Source organism: Canis lupus, chromosome 1 (assembly GCF_011100685.1).
Source record: "Canis lupus familiaris isolate Mischka breed German Shepherd chromosome 1, alternate assembly UU_Cfam_GSD_1.0, whole genome shotgun sequence".
Taxonomy (NCBI): domain Eukaryota; kingdom Metazoa; phylum Chordata; class Mammalia; order Carnivora; family Canidae; genus Canis; species Canis lupus.
The window spans coordinates 40,797,927-40,809,142 of NC_049222.1; the positions used below are offsets into that span (position 1 = coordinate 40,797,927).

The following is an 11,216-nucleotide window of genomic DNA, read 5'->3' on the forward strand; positions in this document are numbered from 1 at the left end:
ATTAGCTGTGAATTTGAAACTGATCATTCTCATGGAACTTATGGTCACGTGGGAGATGCAAAAAAATCTAGAGAAGATAAATGAGCAATGAGAGTGTAGTGTGTTTAGTAGGGAGCAATTGAAGTGTTGAAGACAGACAGTGAAGTAATCAGAATTACATTTCAGAATGATGACTCTGGCTGTGGTGTAGAGAGTAGATTGGAAAGAGACAAAATGACAGAACAATGTGGTTGTAGCAAGTTAGGAGGTGAAATGGCAGTGGCCTAAATAAAGCAGTGGTAGTAAGGATAGAATGTGGTTAAAAAGATCTGCATACCATTTTCTGAGTGCCCATCCCACATTTGGGAATTATGTCAAAAGCTCCTAGTCAGTCTTATTGCCAGGTTAGGTGGTCTCTATTCTTTCATAGTTTCTTCAGAATTCGTTTAACAGCTCATCCCCCAAGCTTTCTTCTGAACCTTTTCTCTCTTTCTCTCTTTTTTTTTTTCTGAACCTTCTCTTGCTTCTCACCAACCTTCCATCCTTCTCTTCCTGAGGAATCCAGAGCTAGTTGCAGTGCCCTGTAAGGGTGAGATCCAATCTTTGCTGTATGGGAAAGAAAGAGCCCTAGTAGGCATGCTGAATTCTTGTGCCAAATAAAGCCCAAAGCCTGAATGTAGACTTACATTTCCTTATACTTGGAAAAATATTGTTTATAATTTTGGTGGAGTAATATAATAACAGGAGAGACAATGCCAGAGGTATGAGCCATAGATCTAGATAGAACCTGTGGTATTATGTTCATGACTATGGACGTGTAGTAGTTGTATTAGTTGCATCATAAACTTCATATTTTTAAATTTTTATTTTATTTTACATAAGTATTATATGTAGGAATCAATATTTTGTTAATCATCTGGTAAGTTTTGTTTTTGTTTTTAATGGTCACAAGAGACAATGGAAGAAGTCCATCTCTGGTTTGTGAAACCAAGGAATGTTTCAGGATTCTCATTCAATAAGCGCTTTGCTTATTGTCATCTCAAAGTGCCATGCACACATGAAAAACATGTTATGAATTGGTTGAGAATTTTTAAGATTGACAGTGTAGGTCCTAGGGTATCTAGTTGATCTTGTGTTCATATTTTTCTGTATTGTCCCTTTTTAATTTCTTTACATATATTACAGCATTATGACATATTTTACATTCTTAAAGGCAGGGATATATTTTGTTGCTCTTGGAATTCTCATAATGCTTTGTACAATTTATTACCTCAAAACCTGTTAAGTAGAAACCATTCATGGATTTTGATTGTTGTTTCTTGGTAATACATCTTTTCATTTGTTCTTGAAAAGAATATATAATACTGGGATGCCTGGGTGGCTCAGTGGTTGAGCATCTACCTTTGGCTCAGGGCATGATTCTGGAGTCCTGGGATCGAGTCCCACATCGGGCTCCCTGCATGGAGCCTGCTTCTCCCTCTGCCTGTGTCTCTGCCTCACTCTGTGTATCTCTCATGAATAAATAAATAAAATCTTTAAAAAAAAGAATATATAATACTAATGTTAGTAGGTTAGAATTAGTAACCTAATAAGTTATATATAATTATACATTATATAATAAAATAATATTTATATAGTTGGTAACCTAATGAATATGTTTGGCACATATATAATAGAGACTTTCTAGAAATTTAGGACATAATACTTTTTATTGTAAGTGATCTACACATGTAAGTCAGATAAAGATAGTTATGTAGAATTTGGAACATTAAATGGAAAAATAAATAACGTGAAAGTTATATAGATTTTGGGGTATTAGGATGGACAAGATTATATGTGCACTGATAGGAAATTTTTGGTTTTCTTTGGCACCCTAGATGTTAAAATTCAGATCTATAAACTTAATTTCTTTTCTTTTTTTTTTTAGTGCTATATATTTCCTTCTATTTGTTTTTAATAATTCTGTTTGACTACTAAAATAATATATGATTAGTGTAAAAATTTTAGAAGTACAAAGAATGAAATAAAAATCACCCACAGTCCCAGAACCTAGAGATATAACCACTATTAACATTTTGGTAGATTTTTTTTTCCTACTCTTTTATTCATAGTTCCGTATACATCTTTTTGTAATCCTGAGATCATATAATAGCATTATCTTGTAATCTTTTTTCCTATTTAATAGAATGTCATCAATATTGTCCCACTTTTTTTACAATATGATTTTTTCCTCCATTTTATTGATATAATTGACATAGCATTATATTACTTTTATGTGTACAACATAGTGATCTGATATAGGTATGTACTATAAAATGATTACCACATTAAATTTCATTTTATGATTTTAGGTCTTACATACAAGTCATTAATCCATTTGAGTTGATTTTTTGTATATGGTGTAGATGGTGGTCCAGTTTCATTCTTTCTCATGTGGCTGTCCAGTTTTCCCATCATCATTTATTGAATACACTCTTTTACCCACTGTATATTCTTGGGTCCTTAATTGATGATATATGTGTGGATTTATATCTGGGTGCTGTATTCTGTTTCATTGACCTATGTGTCTCTTTTTATGGCAATACCATACTATTTTGTAATGTAGTTTGAAATCAGGGAGTGTGATACCTCCAGCTCTGTTCTTTCTAAAGATTGTTTTGCTATTTGGGGCCTTTTATGATTGTATACAAATTTTAGAATTATTCTGTTTCTGTGAAAAATGCTGTTGGGATTTTGATATGGATTACATTGAATCAGTACATTGCTTTGCGTAGTATGGATAATTTAAACAGTATTCATTCTTCCAATCCATGAGTATTGTGTCTTCTTCAATGTCTTTCATTAATGTCATACTTTTCAGTGTACAGATCTTTCACCTTATTTAAATTTGTTTTAGATATCATATTCTTTTTTGATGCAATTATAAATGGGATTGTTTTCTTAATTTCTCTTTCTGATAGCTCATTATTGGTGTATAGAAACAGAATTGATTTCAGTATGCTGATTTTGTTTCCTGCAACTTTATTAGTTTATTAGTTTTGACATTTTTTTGGTGGTTTATAGGGTTTCCTATATATAATATGTTGTCTGCAAAAAGAGACAATTTTACTTCTTTCTTTCCGATTTTGATGCCTTTTATTTCTTTTTCTTGCCTAATTGCTCTGGCTAGGATTTCCAGTGCTATGTTGAATAAAAGTGGCGAGAGTGGGCATCCTTGTCTTGTTCCTGATCTTAGAGGAAAAGCTTTCAGCTTTTCACCACTGAGTATGATGTTAGCTGTGGGCTTGTCATATATGGCCTTTATTATGTTGAGGTACGTTTCCTCTATACCCAGTTTGTTGAGAGTTTTTATCCTTTTCCTTTTTAAAAAAAATTTTAATTGAAGAGGATATTTGGAAATGTTGTATTATGTTGTTGGGCAGTAAGGATATTTATTTATCATATCCTTAATGCCTTACAACAGGCAAGTCAAATGTGGTAAATTATTTTACAAAAACAGTAACATCTTCAGTTCACATTTTAAAAAGAACAGTGAATTTATGAATAGAGCACTTTGCAAGTGAACTCTTTGTAGATTAAATATTTTAATGCTTGCATGAATTTAAGTAAAATTTATTCTATGAGCATTATAGTGCTTAAATTATTTAGAAGAATATATTAAGAGGAGCCAGAACTGATAATTTGTCATTTAATAGATAATCCAGTACTCTATGACAAAGGCAGTTTGTGGGAGAAGTAATCTTTAAAATAATTTCTCACACGATTTACACAATTCAGTTTTAAAAAGCATACTATCTGATAGTCTCTTAATTCACCACATATTTGGGACATTTTAGCTCTTTTTACTTCCCCTTCAGATTTATTTTAACTTTTAAAAAACTTAAATTTTTATTGTAGACAGATTGTAAGAACAGTACAAAGACTTCCTGAATCTCTTCATCCAGAGTTACCAATTGTTAACATTTTCCACATCTGCTCTCTCATTCTCTCTTTCTCTCTATATATGCATGTAGGTCATCTGAGATTTAGTTGCAAATGTCATACTTCTTCACCCCTAAAATTCTTGAGTGTTTAACAATGTTTTTGTCACTCGTTACCCTCAAGTATGAAGCTTTTTGGTAGCTTTATTTTTTTTTACTTTTAACAGCTTTATTGAGGTATGATTTATATGCTATACAGTTTATTTTAGGCTGCATTCTTCTTCCTTCCTTCCCCTCACTGGCAGTGGCTGGTACAGTGCTGCAGCTTGCTGAGCGAGTGATTTCCTTTGGAGCTGACAAAGCTGCCTTTTGAAATCATCTGGCAGATACACCTACACAGGATGCTTTTTCTCCCAGAGTTTGGGTTGAAATTGAACCCACTCAGCATTTGCTAGCAGAGTATACTCTAAGCAAAAGACCACATTTTTGTCCAGTTTTGTCAATGTGTAACTATCAAAAATTATTTGAATTCTAATTACCCAATGTGATTTTATGATAGTGTTAGCAAGATCCTAGATCTAAAAATTAAAATTTCTCTGAATTTTTTATCGTGAAGGAAAAAAGTTACCTTTAGAATGAAAAATAGGAATCCAGGGCCTTCAGGTCTCATATTTCATTCTGGAGTAGCATGAGAGATGTTCGGATGGCTGACTTCCATTTTTGCCTTGACTTGGGGCTGTTTGCTTTCTTGCTTTCTCTTTTTTTTTGTTTATAAATGCTTGGGGATTGGTGTATTTTTACTTATTTACTAATTGTATCCAAATTATTAGCCAAGTTTTTGGAGTTATGTAACATCTACTTATATATTTCTCTTTTTTATCCTCAGGGATGAACTGTAAAAACACCATCAGCTTGACCAGTAAATAATATTACAGTGGATTGCTCATCTCAGTCCTCAAAGCTTTTTGAAACCAACAGCATCACAGCTTGTTTTGGACTTTGTTACACTATTATTTTCAGCATGAAAATGTGTGGTTTTGTAGGGTTTCTAGTTCTTCAAAGAGGCACAGAAGCCGAATTGGTAAAGGAACGATGCAAAGTATAAATTTGTGTATTATTACTTTAACATGCCCACATTTTACTTTAAAATATTAAAAGACGGGGTTCCACAAATGGAAGACTTAGTTTGTGAATTGATTTCGAGGAGTGGTTTTTCTTAGACACTTAATTCTGTTTCAATATTAATTGATCAAATTGCTCTTGTGCATCAGATAACGCCACCATTCACAAGTTAAAATTCTTGGTTTTTGGATGTCTGTTAGATGCCACTAAGAAAATAGAGATGAGCTTCCTTTTTAAAGCTTTTGATGTGGTGTCATAGAGTAGCATGTTGTAGATACAATCAGCTGCTTTGTTACTTTAAAACTAAGCATTTGTAAATATTAAAACTTTAGAAGATGGCAGGTGATGTCCTTTATAACACTTAGCTATTCAGATTGGACATAACTGATATAGTTCATCCTTTCCCTCTTTAAAATTATAGAGACTTGTAGCTCAGTACTGTTTTTTTCTGTTTCTAATTTGCTGCTGATAATGTATATGAATTTACTATGCTGTGTAAGCTGGGTCCTAGTCACTGAACAGTTTATGCAGTGCTGCTTTGCCAAATAAAGTTAAAACTAAAAGAGGCATTGGTGGTGTTTGAATGGAGAAGAGAGAACCACATATCCACCAGATACAGAATGCTGTCTGAGATCACAGACATAAAATTGTTTCTCTGATGCTCCATTTTATGAAATCAGAGTAGCATGGATTTATAGCATTAATTCAGCTGTACATTTGTAGAATATGACTACATTCGGCAGATGGGGACTACACCTCATTTATCTTTTTTCTCTGCTTAATACAGGGCTTACCCTCTTGTAAATGAATAGTAAATGCTGAATGAGTGAGTGAGTGAATTGACTTCGTGTCAGGGAAGAACAGAATCAAGGATAGATGTACCAAACCCCATTTCTCATCTACTAATAGATTTATTAATATAAGAACTGGAAAATGAGTTTCCAAGAGAGCAGTAGCACTTTGGGATCTTGCCTAAATATTGTGGTCTTAAACCTTTTATAGGGAATGCCTGGGTGGCTCAGTGGTTGAGCATCTGTCGTTAGGCTCAGGGAGTGATCCTGGGGTCCTGGGATTGACCTGCAGGGAGCCTGCTTCACCCTCTGGCAGTGTCTCTGCCTCTCTCTGTGTCTCATGAATAAATAAAATCTTTAAAATAAATAAATAATAACGGATTTTTAAAAAATTATGCACACTTTTCACTGATGTCTCTTCTTGGGCAAGATCTCAGACATAAGAAACTAGTGTCAGTTGGTGGCTAAGACTTTGAGTTTTAGTTCCTTGCTGGCTTCAGTCTGCTGTTGGTACTGCTTCTGGACTTGGGCCATGACTCGTTTGAGGTAGTTTCAAAGGTCAAGTATTCCTTAGAACTTAAATTGATTCTTAAACTTACTTACTGGTCTGTATTCTTCATAGCCATTGCCAACATTTTATTATATGTAAATCCCTATGTTAGGCCTTGGGGCTAGAAAAAAGTGCTTTCTCTCAAGGAGTTTACAATCTGAGCAAGGGGACAGTTTATAAATATAGTAGGGGGATCCCTGGGTGGTGCAGCGGTTTAGCGCCTGCCTTTGGCCCAGGGCGCGATCCTGGAGACCCGGGATCGAATCCCACGTTGGGCTCCCGGTGCATGGAGCCTGCTCTCCCTCTGCCTATGTCTCTGCCTCTCTCTCTCTCTCTCTGTGGGACTATCATAAATAAATTAAAAAAATATTTAAAAAAAAAAAATAAATAAATAAATAAATATAGTAGGAACAAGTGCCACTTGATTGGTATAGACAAACGCCATGCGACTGATGAATTTTACACTTGTAAATTCAAATTTTTTTTTGAATTCAAATTTTTAAATGTTGAATAAATATGAGTGGATTTTAAGGGAATATCAATGGCAGAGATAGCAATAATGGATTTTAACTAGGTGTAAGAGCTTGCTTTCTTTTTTTTTTTTTTTTTTCTTTTTTAAGATTTTATTTATTCATGAGAGACACAGAGAGGCAGAGACACAGGCAGAAGGAGAAGCAGGCTCCCTGCGGGGAGCCCAATGTGGGACTCAATCCCGGGACTCTGGGGTCACACCTTGAGTGGAAGACAGATGCTCAACCACTAAGCTACCCAGGCGTCCCTAAGAGCTTTCTTTTTAAGAGAGCTGATTTTATATATATGCTGGTCAGAGATAAGAAATACCTCTTAATCTTTAGTATTCACAATCTCTAAAATGTTTTAGTATTCCATTTTTTCTTAATAGAAGTGATTCCTTTATACAGTATGAAGAGGACAGTGAAAATATTTTTTAAAGTTCCAGTCTTGTGAGATCCTATTGAAACAAGGTGTTTTTACAAATTTGATTTAATTAAAGCCCAAATCTAGCTCCAGTTAAGAATTAAAATGAAGAATTCTAAGGTTTTTAAAAAAATGTTTTTTATGATTTTATTTATTTGAGAGAGAGAGAGCACGAGTGGGATGAGGAGCTTAGGGAGAAGCAGACTTCCTGCTGAGCAGGGAGTCCTATGTAGGGACCTGAGCTGAAGGCAGACACTTAACCAACTAAGCCACCCAGGTGTCCCAAGGATTCCACTTTCTTTTTTTTTTTTTTTTAAGATTTTATTTATTCATGAGAGAGAGGTGGAGACAGGCAGAGGGAGAAGCAGGCTCCACGCGGGGAGCCCCATGTGGGACTCGATCCTGGGACCGGGATCACGATCTGAGCCAAAGGCCGATGCTCAACCCAGATTTCAGTTTCATGTCTCTTGATTTCTCCTACCATTTTTCAGGAAGATGACAGTGTTACGTCCCCATTGTACTTAAACAGGTGGCTCAAATAGATTGCCAGTAAGAAAATCCTGCATGAAGAAAACTGGTTGTCTGTTAGAAACGACAAATACCCACCATTTGCTTCGATGTGGATGGAACTGGAGGGTATTATCCTGAGTGAAATAAGTCAATCGGATAAGGACAAACATATGGTCTCATTCATTTGGGGAATATAAAAAATAGTGAAAGGGAATAAAGGGTAAAGGAGAAAAAATGAGTGGGAAATATCAGAAAGGGAGACAGAACATGAGAGACTCCTAACTCTGGGAAACGAATTAGGGGAGGTGGGCAGGGGGTGGGGGTGTTTGGGTGGTGGGCACTTGACGGGATGAGCACTGGGTGTTCTTCTATATGTTGGCAAATTGAACACCAATAAAAAAAAATTATTAAAAAAATCAGGAAAAAAAAGAAAACTGGCTGTCCCATGTGGCCCACAAGGTTCATGTCTGTGTACTGTAATATAATAGACATGAAACAAGTCCAAGAGTTTCCTTATCTTTAATCCCTCTGCCAGGGCTGTGATAGTAGGTGCTAGTTTTAGTTCCCAGCTTTGGACTTGACCTTTGTGTTGTGTGAGCCAGGGCTCCATGAAGCGCACCCTTGCTTGGTGGAAGAGAAAACCCCTGACTTTTAGTTTCCATGGATGCATCTTGAGGCAGGGAATCCCCTTCTTCTGCTCTTCCTCCCTCTTCCTGTCCCGTCCCTTCCTTGCCTGACCTGAGAGGACATTCGAGGAAGGCTGGAGCTGAAGAACTCATTCTTACTCTCGGAGTGTCCTAATCGGATGAGCATCACAAGAATACTTCTCTTGTCCAAAGGGCAGGTGATTGCAACACCGAAGACATCTTAAATATGAGAGAGCAGCAACCCAGGGGCCTGGGGCAGCTGAGGACATTTATATTGGAATTCCCACACCCCAGACACATCACTGTGACACCCCCCGCCACACACACACACACACACACACAAAGGATCACATCGAGTGAAGTAATTTTTCTTTTTTTTTGCTGGGGCTGTTTATTTAGGTTTTCTGGTCATGATCCTGTTAGGATTTTGCTAAGAAGTTACATGATAGATAAAAGAGCCTGCAGAATTTCCATGTTAACTGTGTCAGTTGTAAATCATTTATAAAAAAGGCTATTTTCTGGAGAAAAAGACCTGCCATTCTTTAGGATCTTGGCACCTTTATGTGATTAGCTTGTAGGGAACAGAGTTTGATCAAGCCAGCCAGAAGTTAGTTACAAGTGGAGGTGTTAAGGAGAGTCAGACTATTGCTCCTCAGCAGCAAACAGCATTGAAGGCACCATCTCAGATTGCACAGTTCATGGTTCTGATTTATTTAAATTAACTATCTTTTAAATATTTTATTGATTCAATTTGCCAACATACAGAATTAACACCCAGTGCTCATCTATCATGTGCCCTCTTTAGTGCCCATCACCCAGTTACCCCGTCCCCCCCACCCTCAAGGTTCTGATTTCTTTGTTCTATACACACATCTATAGACTACACATTTAGAGATTTTTCTAAGTCTTCATTTTCATCTGTGAAACTGTAAGAGAACATAGCTTTTTATTTGGAATTGGGTCTTCAGTCATATGATGAATGAAAATAAATCTTTTTCTAAGTTCATATACTTAGTATAATTTTTCCTAAGCTTTTTGGTAAAAGTTAAGACCATCTTAAAATGTGTTTTGAGGGCACCTGGATGGCTCAGTCAGGAGAGCACGTGACTTTTGGTCTTGGGGTTGTGAGATCGAGCCCCATATTGGGTGGTCGGTCAAGATTACTTAAATAAAACTTAAAAAAATTTAAGAAGTGTGTTTTGAAACGTTTCCTAAGTTTTGAAATGATCTTTAAGTTGAATGATATTGAAAGCTGATCTCTTTCCAATTTACAGCGTGCTAAGTCACATACAAGACTCAGAACTGAGGTGGAAGAATTAAAATGAGTAGGAAAGAAGACACAGAGAGACCCAAGTGAAACAAATGGAGGCTCGGTTCTAAGCAGTTCATCTCTGGACACACTCAGCTTCAATGGGCCTAACCTTATTTTCATCCTTGGTGGTTTTATATTTAATCAAAACCCTCCCTGTGTTTGCTGTTCAAGTAGCCACGGTGTATGCACTTTATTTAGGATTCTAGAATTGCACAGGACCAGAGAGCTGAGAAAAAATGGGGCCAGTCTCCAAGAAAAAGCCACCCAATTGCTTAAAAAGCCAAGGAGTTAAGAACATTTGTGAACAGCAAACTGCAAGCTAAGCTTTTCCCTCTCTATTTGGCGTGGGCAGTTTTTCATTAGAAATTGTCATTCAAAAAAAAAAAAGAATTTGTCATTCAGTTTTAACACCAACAGTTGCAGAAAACCTGGAGTCCAGAAAAGAAAACAAGTAATTGGGAGTCACTCTGATAGGAACAAAGTAGTGCAATCCCCAAACATGAAATTGGGGACAACATAACAGAGACCCCAAATGACAATCTCAGGCTCAGATGCTTACGATACATGGTCTCATTGCTGCAATGTAGGCAGAGCGCAGGAGGATCAGATGGTGCCTGTGCCCCAGACCACACCACGCTGTAGTACGTTTATGCTTGAAACATCCAGTGAATTCATCAGCAAGGTCTGCCTTAAACCCCCAAACCAAAGAACAGATAGAAATTGCATCTCTGCGTTTGGGTTGTGGGAAAATATAGTAAAGAACAACATGAAACAGCCATCAGTGGCTGAGGAGGGTTGGTGAGCATGAAAGTGAATGGTGGAGCCAAATCACCAAGTCAAAGATTATGAAAAAGCAGGAGGAGAAAGATGAAGACGTTCTGTCATTTTCCCGTGGAAGAGAACAAATCTGACCCTCCAGCAACAGGAAACATCCAAATGCTTGGGGAGGGATGGAGACTAGCTGTTGTCTACTTGTACTGAGAATTAGAGCAAAGAAGCCATGTGTTTTCTGAAAGGTAGCATCTGTGGGCCTTTTCCCAGCAAAAGACACATGAGACATAACACGTTTGAGCAGTAAATTGTGGACAAGCTTCCCTTTAAAATTATTTATAAATTATCTTAGATGCAGAACTCCTCCAATCAGACACAGGTAAAGTGACTTAGACAGTCTCATGCAGTCCATATAACAATATAACTATTTTGTGGACCTTGATTCTCTAATTTTTTTAAAATAAATTCAACTTGCCAACATATAGTATAACATCCAGTGCTCATCCCATCAAGTGCCCTCCTTAGTGCCTGTCACCCAGTCACCCTCATCTCCTTCTTTAATTCTTATTTTTTCCATTTGCAAAATAAGGTTGATATGATTAGATCCAGGTGCTATAGCATCAGCTCAGTAAATAACAGCAACTTATTATGATGATGAAACGGTTATTTAAGAAGGCA

The 11,216-nt window shown here is 36.6% G+C and overlaps 1 protein-coding gene across 2 annotated transcripts in view; it reads left to right on the forward strand.

The window, feature by feature from the left end:
• Positions 1 to 5,588, forward strand: part of PCMT1 (protein-L-isoaspartate (D-aspartate) O-methyltransferase) — a 44,842-nt gene extending 39,254 nt beyond the window's left edge. For both annotated transcript variants that reach the window (XM_038526315.1, XM_038526314.1), the window contains exon 8: positions 4,786 to 5,588. Coding sequence is in view for 1 of the 2 variants with exons in the window: in XM_038526314.1 (XP_038382242.1) it covers positions 4,786 to 4,798 (13 nt within the window). In the remaining variant the exon portion in view is untranslated. The remainder of the gene's footprint in view (positions 1 to 4,785) is intronic.
• The last annotated feature ends 5,628 nt before the right edge of the window (positions 5,589 to 11,216 follow it).